The following is a 16,289-nucleotide window of genomic DNA, read 5'->3' as shown; positions in this document are numbered from 1 at the left end:
CTTCTAATTACATTATGAAGAATAATTGCTTCAACTTCAATACACACATTCCTTACAAAATAAGGATTAAACTTAAGCAATGAAATAAAGATTTACATGTTGAATTTGTTAGTGGTAGATAGCCATTGCAAACATGAATTTGACCTTGAATGTTCTATTTAGAGAGAGAGCTTCAAACTCTACCAATCTTCAACCACAAGCTTGAAAAAAACTTGCAATAATTATGAGCCCAAATGAGTCCAAGGATAATATTAAACTTGTTGCTACTTGCTTCCTATTTGAAGTTGTACTCTTTGTGGAATACTTCAGTCATTCTATCAAGTAGATAGCAAAAACTTTAACAATTCAATAAATTTAGAACACAAAATTTTGAAACGTAGCACACTTTAAAACAACCACAATGGCCTAGCCTTGGCAAGCCATAAAATATGATCCACATTCACTAAGATGTGACTAAACATTACCAAAAATCAGACTCTTTGCAAGAGATAGGAGAGATTGTAGGACAACAATAAGCGAATGAGGGGAGATGGGGTGCTTGCACTTTCTTTGATTGAGCACCACACATGATTTAGATTATAACCCATTAGATTGGTTTCTTCACTAAACATTGTATCCATGACACATACTTAGTAGCCCATCATACAGCTTTTTGCACTTTGTATCTTACCTTATGGGGTTCATGATACATAATTAGTAGCCCCCCATAGGGCTTTTGTACTTTGTATATTTTCCATGTGTCATTAACAAAATCTCTCTCCTCATATAGAAAAATAGTGATTGTGGTTGATTGTAAACTACCATGATTACATGAATTGCTAGGTATATAACATATAAGTGCCACCATCCTCTTTTATAATTGCATTGAACGTATTTGCTACATGTTGACCTTGAGCATTCTAGTTGTACAAGTTCTTCTTGCGAATATACTCGATAACATTAGGTGGAGTCAAGTGCTCTATGGACATACCTTTACTCAAGTGCTCCCTGTCCAAGGCATGCACAAGTGCATTTGAAATTGAATCTTAGCACAAAAAGTGAACTTTACATGCAACTTAAGGATATTTGCAAGAGTAAGAAGACACTGAAAAGTGTAGACTTAAGTAACATAATTCCATGCTAAAGCAAAGAAAAACCCATATCATTTAGACATTTGTACGTGCCCTTGAAAAGAAAACACAACCAATGAGGTGTAGAATCACATTAACCTCAAAAACCCTTTGGGTGTTTTGCTACCCCAATTTTCCTATTTATGGAGGTTTTTCTTTAAAACAAAGGTCATCATTTGAAAAGCCTCATCATTTCTTTAGCCGTTTTGCGTAGATCTAGTAGTTTCACATCCCTCATATTTCAAAGTAATAGAGACTGTGTTGTGAAATCCTATATTTTATACTTTTTCTCTTGTCTTCACCCACATAGCTGTGTACCATGGATGCTTCCATGGGTCCAACTTATTAGAGCTAGAGTTAGATGTTAATCCATTATGACTAGAATCTTATCAGTTTGCTACAAACAAAAGATGATTTAATTAATGTTTTGAATCACACCATCCTTGTGATAAATAAAAGCTTCTCTGTGGTTTTCCTAGTCAACAAAAATACGCAATAAGGCATTTGTTAGGATGATTAGAGTTTTATGAAGTTTGATTTTGATGCTCCAAACAATTATAAAATGGTACAAGAAACTGTAAGGGGTCATGTGAACCTAGTTGCACAAGAGGTTTGAGGAATAGATGACGACTAAAAGATTGATTAAGGTGCATGCATGCATGACAACAGGGGGTTTATTTTTAATTACAATAGAATGAGTATATAGCACTTGTGCGCGAGTACCATAAGCGGGGGTTACTTTCAATTTACAAAATTATGTGGATTATTGTGCCATGTGCTCGTGCAATTGTGGGGGATCTTTTTTACAATTTAAATAGTCAGGCTGAATTTGAATTATTCTTATTTACAATTTATCGTGTGTTAGTGTTATAGTGCACATGAAGGAGGAAAAAGAAATGGAACCTGACGATGTGTGGACACCCCTGCAAGGTCTGATGACACACGTGCTAAAAACAAATGGAGTATTGTTTAATTACATAGAGTAATTGTGCTATGAACCACATTGTAGAGAAGTGAAGGGGCAAAACCTCCTGAGAGAATTTAAGATTAGGGGAAAGCACAACTGGTTTAAAACAGAAAACGATACTCAAGTTTTGAGGTGATGTCTTCTTACGGTCAAAAAGTTTGAGGGGAAGACATATTCGTTTGTTCTAGCGTTGATTATGCAAGAGTTCTTATATTAAATGGCAATAACCGATCATATCACCCACTCCAACAATGATAGTGCTCGTTTTCATTGAAGTCAAAAGCATTGCCTTTACTCTAGGAATCAAAATATGAAACAAAAATCACAGACTTTGGACATTCTCGGATGAAAACTCAACATAATTGAATCTCACCTTATAATTGTAGAGCTGATATCACAGTTGAAATCATCAACTACAATGACGTTTCCCTGGAAGAATAATTGAAAATAATAAGCTGCTATATTTGCTGTATTGGTGAAATGGTTCAAGCATCAATATAAGGATGGTTCCGAGTAAACTTCTCCGCTTCTAAGATAATGCTCAACATTGGAACAAACTCTCCTAACAAAGTACTTCCTCTTTAGCATTCATGGCATGTAGTATTTTAGTTAGGTGAAGCCAAATGAGAGCTTTCTTCACACTTTTGCTGATCTGCAAGTATTACAAAAGTTTGAAAATATACCTCATATTTTGCAATCATGTCACTTTCCATAATAATTTTTCTCAAATCTTTTTGCCCTCTATTGATACAAACAATGCCATGGTCCCGAAGAATATTTTCCATCTGCATATAAATAAAGTCTTTGATCATTAGCATTCGAAGTGAGATCACATTGGCATTGTTGTCATAACAACTTTTGATCACTCTGTTTTCACAACAAAAAATATGCACAAAAAAGATTCGATAATCAAGATGAGTACATCCTGAGAATTCTAAGACGGCCTTTTGTAAACCACTTGTGACTGCCCGTTTTTCTATCATCTCTTTGGAGTTGTGGGTGAAACTTGTACAAAGAGAGTGCACGACTTTCTATATGATTAAGCTTGATACCTGTTCTGGAACCCAAACACCTGGTACAGTGAAGGATTCTAGTAGGTCTGCACCACAGAGAAGCATGACCCGCAACATACCTATAAAAACAGAGTCATTCCCAGATGACCTTCAATTTGGACTCCACTTTACATCAAGATTGCTGCTAAGAAATTTGGAACACATCTCTAATGCACATCTTTCAAGCACTAAATTCATTAAGCTCTGGTCAATTCAGTCAAAAGCCAAAACTTTTACCCTCATTCATAGACTCATTGAGGCAAAGTTCATCTTTTATATGAGTTAATACATTTAGTGTCCGTTGAAAATTTGGCTGCAAAGCCTGCAGTAGTCACAAATTATTCAAAAGCCATTTAGAAACTCCACGCAAAAATGGTGGTCAATAGGGAAAATCTGGGTTACAAGAGAATTGAGCAGAAGAACAGGATGTGCATACCTCCCAAGGATCTACCATGATAAATGGTGATTCTTCAACAGCAAGCTGACACATCCTCAACCTGTGCTGTGCAGAAACTAGGCCCTGCATAGTAAAGCATCACATCTAGTAACATATTCTTTTTCCAGGAAAAGGAACATAATCAAAACACCTTAGCATAAAAATGTACAACAGTTTTTAGCCTTGTGATATGCAGGAGCCTGACTAGCGACCTCACCTCAGCAAGGTATTCAAGTTGCCACATTAGGATTGACATCATCTTGGAGCAGCACTTTGCGCTACATCTCTTGAGTTTATAGAGCAGAGCTCGATTCTCTCTACAGGAAAGGCTATAAGGACAACCAAGTTCTTTGTGTAACCATGCGGTTAAAGTTTGAATTCATATCGGGCTTTTTCTAGATCTTCCATTGGACAAATAAAGTAATTCATTAGGGACTTCATTTGGTCAAGCAAAGGTCAAAGTCCCACAATGCCTCTTCCACAGGAGTCTTGGAAGAAACTGCTTAAAAATTGGAGGAGATTCAGCCAGAGTTGGGAGCCCTATAGACAGAGAATTGGAAAGAGGTTTTGAGGTCAGATTTGGCAGCGATTGTTATTCGAGTTCAATTTCTTTGCTTGCATCAGACAATCTTGGGTTCAATTAAAGAGAGGAAGATATTAAAGAATCCCATTAGATACGAAGTGCATTTTGGGCTAAAGATTCCTCTTGTATGAAGGGAGTTTTATTCAAAGAGAGCACAGCTATTTGGAAAGAGGTATTCTTTCATGGGGTGCACTATGGAATTTCAAAGATAAGACTACAAGGTCTCAAGGGGTACTTGTGACAATGAAAATAGTTGCTAAAGCTATTACAGTGGAGATCTGAAGGAGAGGGAAAGAGTAAGACACACCCCAGACATGGATAGGTTGCTTTGAAGGGGGCATCTTGCTTATGGCTGTTGCCTGCAACAAGAGTAGATCTTTCACCAATTCTGTCAGATAGGATGACAAGCTTTGGAGAGAGGAGATTGACATGCATGAGCATTGATAATATGACATCTCACAAGATTAGAGTGATAGCACATTTATATATTGCCTCATAATATTAGAGTTATAGCACATTGTGGCAAGAGGTGGTACATAGATCAATTCCAGTGAAGAAAATGTCCTGGCCCCTACCATAGGAGGGCACTTTAGAGGTTGGATTGAGACTTAGGTCAGCAGGTCTAGACTCTAGAATAACCATTCTTTTGGGAAACTGCCAATGTCTCCAGCAGGTCTAGACTCCAGAAGAACCATTCATTTGGAAAACTGCCAATGTCTCCTTCTTAGACTATTTGCATGTTTCTTTTTGTGGTGGTGGTTGGATACCCTTCTTGATCAGCTGATCATTCAAGGGAAGGATTGAGGCTAGAGCAATGACGAAGTTATAACTGCATCTCTGGAAAGCCGGGGGGGTTTGAAATGCAAATCACCTGGGAACTTCCTTATCTTTTGGAGCTAATAGCTTTCCAAGTGTAGCTTTAGAATGACCTTTGCACAAGCAAGGTATGAGAATTAAGATACAATGAATAAATACAGGGCAAGTAGGATCAGTGCCAACTTCAGATGAAACCAGACTAAGGCTGAAAGCTCAAAGAAATGGATCAGGGACACTCAGAGAGTTGGCCAGGCTGTGCAGGACCTGAAAGCAAAGTCAAAGACATCATGAACAATATGGTAGTGTGTGTTACCACTCATTCAAATCCTAGATGTGAACAAGCAGTCAGCAATCTATATTGGAACAGCATCCGGAAATCAGTGTTTTAATGTTGGACAACTCTGCAGCAACAGTAGGCTGAAAACTCAACAGGCATGGTCTGAAATGATGACATGGGAGGCTGAAAAATCTGCATTTCAGCAGAATGCAGCAGTGTGATCCTCCAAAACAGTAAATGTTGTGAGGCATTTGTTTCAAACTAAAAGGCATCTTATTTTTATCAGTTTCTCAGGTAAATTTTGGGTTGAGTATGCTCATGTTGTGGGTTTCACCCACAACATCCCACAACATCGTAATGTTGTGAATATCTGGATGGAGTGCATATGAGCAGCAGCTAATTGGGGTGAAAAAATAATAATTTCATCAGCAAATATGCAGACCGTGTAGTTCCATGGGAGAGCTTAACAAGTGGAGAGCAAGCTACAGGTTGCCTTTGGCAGGTTTTGGATCAGAACTCCTGCTATTCTGGTTTTAGTGAAAAAGGGAAGCTTTGTCAAGAGTTTTTTGGTGAAAAAATGCAGACAATGTTAGAAAAAAACAGACATGGGATCCCTAGGCTGAGACTAAGATTTTGGCATGTAGAACCCCATCAATACAGGTTGCCCTACTGGTAAGACCAGCTCAGAATCAGATAGAACAGTTTCCAGTTTTCTTTTTTGTCTCGATTCTTTTAGTCTCTCTGTTACTATCCGCTCCAAAGTAGAGGACCTGCTTGTAGTAAACAAGATGAGCCACTACCTGGTAAGGCCGAGGCCAAATTTTGTCAAGCTTAATACTGCAAAATTTTAGTATTCACTGGTTGAATTCATATCTTTGCTCTTATCTATGAGAACTATCTTTCTGAAGACATGGCTTTGATTCTTTCATTCATTATCCATGCTGGAATTGAAATCATCTGTTATGAAACATTGAATTGGATTTAGCTACGACTTGAATCTATTGAAGAAGCCCAGGTGCTGCTTCAAGTTACCAACAATTTGACAAGAGTATAGATGCGTGTAGATGTTGGCAACATACCTGCCAATGTGAGTTGTTAGATGTAGAAGAACTATTTAGTGAAAACCGATGTAAAATAACCTGCATTTGTGACTGTAAACGATAGCATGATGCATTGAGATGGAAGCCTCTATATGCGAGGATACATTTTGAAGCACAATTTGAAGATATCGAATGCGTATACCTTGAGATAGCTTACAAGATGCCTAAGAATTGTGTAAGACAGTGGCAATCATTCACCAAAACAACTACCTGATTTGCCATAACCCTCGTTTATTGAAGACATGTATATAACCATCCAAGAAATGAGATCCACAATAAATATTTTAGATCCAGAATAAGAGTGTAAGATAATCATAGCTCCAAAGACATTTACCAAAAACAACTTACTGGTTTGCCATAACCATCATTTACAGGAGACATATAAGCACCCAAGAAATGAAATCCATGAGAGATCACAGCATCTCTTCCTAGATCTGAAAGACAGCAAGATTCAACAAGATTAGTAATTTTGGATAATTGCTTACTTTTAAGCTTGATTGTTTACTTTTAAAAATAGAGTATGAAGATATTATAAGTTGGTGGTTTGTGGACAAGTATCGCATTGATATTATCAAAAGTTGCCCATTCTGGGACTGTACATAAATAAGCAAATATCTATAGCTTAGCTCTTCCGTCTTTTGTGTGATGGCAATATTATAAAGTACCCCTAACCTGGGCCTATATTCACCCAATGATATAAATTTTCCATTCCTGCATATCTCTTTTTAAGTATTTAGGCATGTGCTTGACATAGTCATCTTGAGTCGGGCATTTGGTTTAGGTCACTGAAAGGTCCTTTTGTGCTTGACATTAATGATTAGACCTTAGTAGATGAAGCCTTCTGGAATGCCCACTCATAGGGTGCCAAGTGGATGATATAGAGAGTTTGCACAAAGCAAAGGATGCAAGTGAAAGCAAGTGTCAGACTCATACAGGCTATCCCCATAGTCAGGGGATAGGAAATCAGGAAGGGATGTAGGCTGAGGGATAGTAGCGCACAGTGTGACTATATAGTGAGGCCAAGATGGAGAGTTTCCATGCGGGAGAGCAGCCATAGATGATGATAAAATAGCAGCAAGTGCAGCGGCCAACCGGTAAACCTTTTGCTGCCTATTTGGACAGCCAACCTGGTGGTTTGGCTTCCTTCTTTTCAGCAGCATATGAAAAGCCCATATGGTCATGATTGCTGTGGAGAAAGGAATGCTCATTTGGACCCAAACTCACTGGAGATTTCAGCCTAAATGATGCTGTTTACAGCATGCTCCCATGTTGAAGTTCTCTTCCATGCATGTCTCTGCTTGAGCCTGTATTTATTCCACATATAGGAGTATCTTTCGGTGATGCAGCCCTGTATAACCTCTCATTGACCTACGCTCTTTACATATATAATATATGTACGTGATTTGTGTGAGCCAGCTGCCATTTTCTTGTATTGCTGGTGTCATATATGATGTTGTAGGTATTTGATGGTTTCTAGGTGTTCTTTGCACTTAATCAAGTATCTTATCAAGTGCTAGTGTAACAGGACTGAGCTGGAGAAAGCTATGAATGCCAAAAGGTGGACATCTACAGTAGCCAACATGCAGGAATTCCATCTGATCAGGGCCAATTTTGAAGACATATGGAGAGCCAACATAACCCGAGATCTATGAGTATGACCAGTGAAGAAAACTGTATAATCCTTACATACATGGATAGCACTAGCCATTGAGTGTTGCTTGTTCATTCTATATTGTTACTACTAAATGAAATGCTCTTTACATTCCAAAGTTTCATACTACGCAAGTAAAAACTATTGCTACAATGCTTTCCCTTTTGCAGCTGCAAGCTTGCTAGCATGGAAGCCTCTATCTCATTTCGAATGATATCCACCAGGCTCGCCCTTTGGATACCAATAACTATCGTCTGAGAAGGATACTTGTCATGAGGACATGTATTTTTGAAACCTCACCTAACATGTGGATTAATTTTTAATCACGTGGTTAAGTAAATGTTGCACATGTGAGGTGTAACTAGGGTTAGAGTAAATTTATGAGCTCGGGACCCAAGGAAATCGCGGGATGTGAAAGGAAAAAGTTGCTATAAGTTATGCTGCACAGGTACTTGGTGGTATCTGGTGCCAGTTGGCCTAGGTCATTCATTTGGCATTAAGTGTTAGTTAGTGACACTAGAAAAGTGGCGTTTAATGATACTTAATACCGATTTGATGGTCAAAGATGGTGCAAAGACACTCCGGAATGGGAGTTGCCTAGCCAATTTAATTATTGTCCAATTAGATTATTTTTTTAGGCACTGAAATAATTATTAGATTAATTTTCAGCATTTAAAGACTGAAAATTCATATTTAATTATGGATAATGTTAAAAAAACCATTTGAAAAGACTGCCACTTGTCGAAAATGCCCATGCAAGACTGAAAATTTTCTTTAGCAACTGGAGAGAGGCATCTTAGTATATTGAGCTTGCAAGAGAGAGAGAGGAGATGTTGCTGGTCTGATGTGTAGCCATTGGAAGACCTTTTGAGGCAGCCAAGGGCAAGAGAGAAGACTAATGTGTAGCAGGCCATAGCATCTAGGGGTTGTTGAGATAGGGCAGCAGTAGTAAATGATTGATTTTCTTCAGTTTTGCGCGAAAAAAGTCAAAATTTTCTCTCTTTAGCATTCTCTCTCATCTCTCTGCATCTCTATAGTCTTCTTCGAAAGATTACAGCATTGAGATCACTAAAGGCTGAGAAATTTCAGATTTCTCTACTGTAAACCCTAATCTATAACAGAAATTAGGCTTTAGTAGTAACCTTGGGAAGCATGCTAAAAATTGGAAGTTCCAAAACTTGGATTCGATAGAGCTGAAGCTATTTTCAATCAAATTCAAGTGAAGCAACTAACAACTCAATGAATTTGGGGCATTTTCCATCTTCATCAAAGCGGGTGAAGGCTAATTGACTACCTGAATCAAGGGGCAAATTAGATTGAAAACTTGCTAGTCATTTTGGATAGCAAGGGGAGTTGGAACACCATAAGAGATTGGAAAAACCCCATTGTACATCCTTCTTTAGTTAAGTTAAAGAAATATCGAAAGGGGCGTTAGTTTTGGGGCCAACATGGTGTCCATTGTTCTAGATTGTCAGTTAATTTACATTTCTCAGTTTTGTGATAAATGTTGCTGCTGTAACTAAGTTGTAATCAAGGAATAACTGTCACCAGGTGGTGATACTTATTGCAGTTGCTTTCCTTATTTACTTATATAAATATTTTATTTCTCTTTTCTTTAATTACTATTGCTTTTTACCCCCAGAGTTCTCTTGGATTAAGCCGGGATCTTTGCATGGCCACAAGAGCTAGCTGTTGGGACTAATTGGACTAATGGTTTGTCTGAGCTTTAGGATTGGTACTATATTGAATGGACACTGAAGAATAGAATGCCAGTGATTTAGGACTGTGTACTTAGCTACTGGAGATGGTGCAGGACAAGGAGCCTGGCCAAGATAAAAGATTCACATGTGAGAATGCTCATGGAATAAAAGTCACCGTAACCGAGCCACATTACACTTTTTGATGTGGTTGCAATGATAAAAGTTGCTCAGAACAACTTGAGGAATGCAAGGGTCACCATCCCTAAAATTTAAGGAGTTACTATTTTTGGACCCCAGAATCAGTTCACGTCATTATCTTCATTTTTACACGAGGATTAATTCTCTAGTTTATGCCGAGGTCAAATTTTGCACCGATCATAGAGAATTTTAGACCAGAAGGTTTAAACGGGAAAATTGTTACATGAATGCCATGTGGCATAAATTCCCAAAAGAAAGAGAGAGCATTAAAGAAAAAAAGTAATAGGCATGAGGGGCAGATCTGAGAGTGAAATTTTGAGGAGTTGAGGGTAGATTGCCGCAAGTTTATCAGCTATGAAGAGTACTTCATCTATGACTCGTGTATGGAGGTAAAGCTTGCTCCCTCTAGTCAACTCTCTCTATTCTCAGAGGAAATGCTCTGCATGATAGGCCGATTCCATTGAAGGTACAGTTTTGTGTTTTCTTTGCACTTTTGTTGAGACAAGAGCCTCATTGTCCAGGTTTAGGAGTAGCCATTGGATTCTCCAATGCAAGAACTAAAGAAAGTGATGACCATGCCACACGGGAATAGGGTTTTTCAGCTCTGATTTAGTGTTGTTTGTGGGACTGTTTTATTGCTGGAATGATGCCAAGGTAAAAGGGATATTCTAGATATGCTGGATGGTAAAAACAGTAAATACAAAAAGTACTGCAAACTACAATTCTGCACATGAATTATTGAGTTATGGTCACAAAAAATGCTTTTCTAAAAGGGATGTTGTTCTGGTCATGGTGTACTGTCCTTATACAGCTGGGATTTACTAAAAAAAGATGAAAACCAACTGTTCACAGGTTATGTATTTTGGAACATTTCATTTTTGTAACTTTCCATCTTTTAATTGATAAAGAAATACCGAGAGGGACACTGGTCTTCGGGGCCAATTTGGTGTTGAGTGAGGGAGTGAGGCCTCTGTTTGTATGTGTGTGTGAAAAGGCCAGGTGTTAATTGAAGGAACTACCACTTTATGTGAGTCATAGACCGGTTTCAATAACCACCCATCCATGGAAGGAAAGCTGGTTTCATGGTTCCATTGCTCGGGGCACTTGATTGCAACTTGGGACTATTGCATTAGTTCTGAAATTTCTCTCAATAGTGAATTACAGCAAGCATGTCTTCACATGGTGATATGGGATCAAGTGGAGAGGATGCATCACTCATTGGTCAATCATGTGATGAAGGGAAAAATGCAATGACCAATGCTAGGCATGGTTCTCAACATGGACAACAAGCTGAAAATGTGGGAAATGACCCAAATGTTGACACTCCAATGCATAAAGAGGTTGATGACCAACAAGGAGCTGAAGAATTCGATGATAGCTTCAAGGGTCGAATGCATACAGCAGCAAATGTTTATGTTGAATTGGCAAAGGATCCCAAATTTTCTCGATTCGTGAATGCCCCAAGGAAGGAAAACAAAGGCAAAGAGAAGAAGACACATTCTACGACTTTGGGGCAACCACAAGAATCAAAGGAAATACCTAAGCCTTGTTTGGAAGAGCCCAAAATGGCCTCATGAGCACAAACAGTTGGTACCCGTGGGTCAGCAAGTGCAAATGCAAATGATACTTTGGTGGAGGTACCATTTTTCATGCTATGGTTGGATAGGCACTGCATACGGGAATGTATGGCTCAATTTCCTATGGTATGCAGTAGCCAAAGCATGGCTCACAACACCCAATGTATTTAGGTAATGCAAGCAGAATGCCTTATCCCATATATGGCAGCATAGGCATGATACCTAGGGCACAAAGCCTACCATAGTATATGCACCCCCAAGGATTGCTAGTTACCATGTAAATACATCAAATGCATTCTTTTTGCAGCAGCCTATTTATGATAATTTGACTCCCGTAGGTATGCCGAAGGATTATAATGGCGGTGGCAAAAGTGTGTAGTTTGAGTCTTTCAATTTGATGCAGCCTACTCTGGATTGGATTTGACTCACCCCTACGCTCACAGAGGAGTGTCGATGATCCATGGTAGGACATTGGGGCACTTTTTACTCTCCTTATGAGTGGTCTTTTTCCCCAGTTACATTATCTTCTATTTTATGTGCTCATGTTATACAGTTCGATCACTTATTGTGTTTTACACCTTTCAAGCATAAACACACATTAACAAACCTGAGGTTTAAGGGTTGTACTTTGTACTTTCATTACACTCTTGGTAATTGCATTGGGAGTTGTGCTACATTTTCACTCTCTCACTCTCCATTGTCAACTAAGTACTCTTAGTTAAGCTTTGATCCTCCATTCCTCACATTTGGTATCAGAGCAGTGGGCAAGCTCCGGCTCAAGCCGCCATTTGCAGCCATTGGCCATTGCTGCTCTTGCCGCCCGTTCATACATGCAGCTTCCGCCAACAATCCAACGCTAGCTTCTAGCAGCTCTGCCACCTGGTCGCTAGCTACCAGTAACTCCCCTACCTCCTAGTCCACCAGCACAGGAGACACTTGCACATATTCCGTTAGCAAACTTGCCACTTGAATCGCTTGCTCTGTCTATTGCTCCGCCACTTGTCAGCTTCGTTTAGGCTCCGCTTGCAACCTGCCACCTGAACAACCGGCATGTCTCCTCCAACTACTCACTTATGACTGTCCCTCTGCCAACTCCTCCATGCTTGCTAGCTCTTGTAACCAGAATAAGAGGTAACAGAGACATATTCATTTTTTTGAACTCAAAAATTTGAATTACAGCAAAGGGCTTTTACCCACACATACGGTCTATAATCCCACAAATACAGTCTCTTGCTTCTTTACGCGAAGCATGGCTTACACGTGAGCTGATGTTTGCCGGAAAAAATGAGACATGCATCTCTTTCTTGAAAAAAGAGCTTGAGAATATGGAGATGGATGAAGGTGATGCCATGCAAGATCATCTTAACAAAATTCACGACTTATGTGAGCAACTAAGGAATGTAGATGAGTATTATTTTGATGCACAAATGATCTCCACTACTTTGAATTCCTTGCCACCTTGGCTTTTCACACGGCCTTAAATCTCACCATGAGAATTTCTCTGCAGCCACTTACCTTTCTTCAATTGGTCAGTTTGCTCCTAGAAGAAGAGCAGTCATGATGCATAAAAGACATGGCTTGGGCAATGGGGGACTTTGGTAGAAGTTGTAATGGATAGGTGCCAATGGGTGCTTGGAGACATATCTTGGTCAAAGACATGAAATATGCCATTGAGAATGAGTTTTGGTATCATGGCACTTAGATAATTAAAATATTTAATGTCCTGGACTCATTTTATGAAAGTTTCAACACTTTCATGTTTGTAGGGATTATAAATTTAAAATTGAGATTGTGCACTTGCCAATACTTAGGTGAGGCCAAGTATTTTTGAAATTTCTCAATTAATTATTGGCTGGTAATTGAGTCTAGGGGCTGAGTTCTACATGGGCAAGTTTGCCACTTGGCATGCAACAAGACAAGATATGATGCAAGGCTGGCAGAAGTCATTCTTCGGCTAGCTAGGGCACTTGGGCAGCACCAAAGAGAGCAATTGCAGCAGCCCACAACAGAAATTACCATTTTGACAGCAAGATAACACCTTAGGAACTTTTTTCAAGCAACCTGATCAAGAACTCCTTGGGCAGCAAACAATCTGATGTGGCCATCTTTGGGACTCGCAATTGCACTTGAAGCATCAAGAAGGGCATGTGACTGCTGCTGCTAATTTTCTCACAGTCCAGAGACCACATAAAGCTGGATTTCTGAACCTGAAGCATTTCAACATTGAAATTGCTGATTCAGACCTGAATTCAACAAAAATTAGCCTTCATATACCTGTCTTTGAATGTGTGCCAGAAAATCTCAATCATGCATGAAGGATTGTTGCTACTGATAGCAGATTTGAAGAGATTTGGTCATTTGCAGCAAGGGTGACTAGCATGCAATTGTTGAAGACTCAATTTGCTGCCTAGCCATTTAGAAACAATGAGCAATTGAGGATTAATGCTGCTGGTTGTTCTATAGAGCAAGTGATTCCAAATTTGGTAGAGATGGTGCTTTGGTTTGCTAGGGGTTGGGCTAACTTTAGTTGAACCAACTTGGCCGTATTCGGAGTAATTGGCTGAAGGAGCTCTCATGTATTCTGAGTTCTCAGCCTAGTCCCCCATTCTCTCAGACCTCTCTCTCTCTCTCTCTCTCTCTCTCTCTCTCTCTCGTACAATCTGATTCTAGAATAAAGATTAAAGAAAGACCACAAGGGGTACCGAGATTTGGGGTCAATGGGTGTCGGCTGTCTTGTTTGATTGATAAGTGTTGATTTGGCCCATTCATTCATTCATTCATTGTTATTGTAATTACTTAAATCATGGATTTACCACCCTGTTGCACAAGGAAGGCTGGTCTCAGATTCTCAAGAGACCATATGCCTCGAGTGATCAATTAAGTCAGATAACTATGATTAGAGGTCTCCTCAGCTGGAGTATGAGAAAAGAAAGAGCCATTTGAATAATGTGTCCCAAGAGGGCCACAGCAAGTGGGAGATCACCCGCCAACATCCTTCACTGGAGACTTTCATCGCTCTCTCTCCCCTGCCCACCCCCCCTCCTCCGCTTAGTGACTATGGCCTACATAGACATTTGTATCATATATATACTCTTACAAGAGTATGGCCTAACCTCTAGTTTCATAGGCTCATCTTTCACCTTTTTAAATGACAGTTAGTTCATTGTGTGTATTCGTCTTGTTTCAGAGGCCACATTGGCCTTTGACAGACATTAATATACTACTCTTCTTCTTCTTTTTCTTCTCTTTTCCATGATGGTGCAAGAACCTCACAATGTTTAGGATGGGGCTTCAATAAGTTTTTGCTGATGGTTGTATGGCTTCTAGTTTGCTCTTTTAGATGTGCATATGGCTTTTGTATGTCAGGTTGATGGAAAATTGTACATCTATAGCTTTTTAATATGATAACAATCTACACACACACACACACACACACACACACACATAGAGAGAGAGGTATCACATACCAAACATTTTCAAATGCATGTATGTTGGTGGATTGAAGCTACCTGCTGCAACCAAAGCTACTTGGACCACCTTGTGATGACTAAAAACAAAGAAACCCATTCAAAAATGTGGAACTACAATCTGTAAATTTATCACAAAATGACTTACAGGGAAAGATATAAAGCAATTAAGAAATAGAAAAATAACCTAGTGATGGCTAAAAGCAAAGAAACCCATTCAAAAAAGTGGAACTATAATTTGTAAATTTGTCACAACAATGACTTACAAGGAAAGATATAAAGCAATTAGAAAAATAACCTCAAATATGAGATTAAAAGTCCATGACATTCCTATGAGAAATTATCTCACATCTTTTGAACATCCTAACCCTTAGCTATACTATAGACATGAGATTGCCATTGGTAAAAAATGAGAACCACTTGGCTGAACATACAAGTTTCGTTTGCATTTGTTGAACTCGACTACAATTGGTAGGTCTTCATATTAGGATTTCTTATACTATATCCAATGCCATCTGATATGATGCAAATGCATGCTTGGGAATCAGGCAGATCGTTCACAGAGATAGATCCCGAGTCCAGACTTTACCAATTGGAGCAAAGAATGATGGAGAAGTGGACAGGCAGCCAAAACACAGTTATAAAGACAAGTGTCAGCGTAAGATGATCCACTAGAAGCAAGAGAACAACTAGTTGGAGAAGGCAAAACAAGTGCTGATGATGTCAAGGAGACAACCTGATTGATACAAATCATGACCAACACTTGCACATCAGCTGGAGCAACAAAAACGCAGGATGGAGTCGAAGGTGACACAGATTGGTGCAATTGGCAATACTAAGGTAGGCTGGGTAGTAGGTGTTGGAGGAGATGCTGAAGAAAATGCAGATACAACAACATGAAATCTTGCTACATCAGGCAGGTAGCAGATGGGCAGCTCCAATAGCAGGAATCTGATCACGTCAGTAGTCTAGGAACAAATGCAGTCCATTGGATGATGACAGGCAACTGTAGGTTGTGCATAAAAGCGATTGGGAAGGGTGGGCAGCATTTAGCTGAGGGAGACAACAACCACATAATGGAAATTGGATGATTGGAGTGGGATACAAAACAACAGTAAGAATCAAAGCCAATGCTGTGGAGATCAGCCACCTTGGATGAGGAAGGAAGAAGAAATATCATTATTAAACGAGCAAGTAAAAATGGAAGGCTGCATCCGAGGAGGAAAAGTCTGTAGAAACAGGTAAGGAGAAATCACGAAGAGGAGGAGGAACGGAAACATCTTGAGTAGAACATCATACAAGCAGCAACCCACTAACTTCGTGATGTGGCCCATGAACAAGTGCCACCAAACCTTT

At 39.4% G+C, this 16,289-nt stretch overlaps 1 protein-coding gene across 2 annotated transcripts in view; it reads right to left on the bottom strand.

Annotated features, from left to right (window-relative positions):
* Positions 1-477: 477 nt before the first annotated feature.
* Positions 478-16,289, bottom strand: part of LOC148019234 (nicotinamide/nicotinic acid mononucleotide adenylyltransferase-like) — a 134,297-nt gene continuing 118,485 nt past the window's right edge. The window contains exons 6-13 of one of the 2 annotated variants that reach the window (XM_087660826.1): positions 14,934-15,013; positions 6,689-6,774; positions 3,565-3,648; positions 3,366-3,450; positions 3,129-3,208; positions 2,760-2,861; positions 2,450-2,505; positions 478-987 (exon numbers count right to left, since the gene is read on the bottom strand). In XM_087660826.1, coding sequence (XP_087516952.1) covers positions 900-987; positions 2,450-2,505; positions 2,760-2,861; positions 3,129-3,208; positions 3,366-3,450; positions 3,565-3,648; positions 6,689-6,774; positions 14,934-15,013 — 661 coding nt within the window. In that variant the 3' untranslated portion in view covers positions 478-899. The remainder of the gene's footprint in view (positions 988-2,449; positions 2,506-2,759; positions 2,862-3,128; positions 3,209-3,365; positions 3,451-3,564; positions 3,649-6,688; positions 6,775-14,933; positions 15,014-16,289) is intronic. The other variant, XM_087660825.1, reaches the window with a different exon arrangement.

This window comes from Lygodium microphyllum, chromosome 20, assembly GCF_053477565.2.
Source record: "Lygodium microphyllum isolate KBCC chromosome 20, Lygodium_microphyllum_v1.1.10, whole genome shotgun sequence".
Classification (NCBI taxonomy): Eukaryota; Viridiplantae; Streptophyta; class Polypodiopsida; order Schizaeales; family Lygodiaceae; genus Lygodium; species Lygodium microphyllum.
The sequence above is the reverse complement of the archived record's forward strand: the minus strand, read 5'-3'. Positions and strand labels throughout refer to the sequence as shown.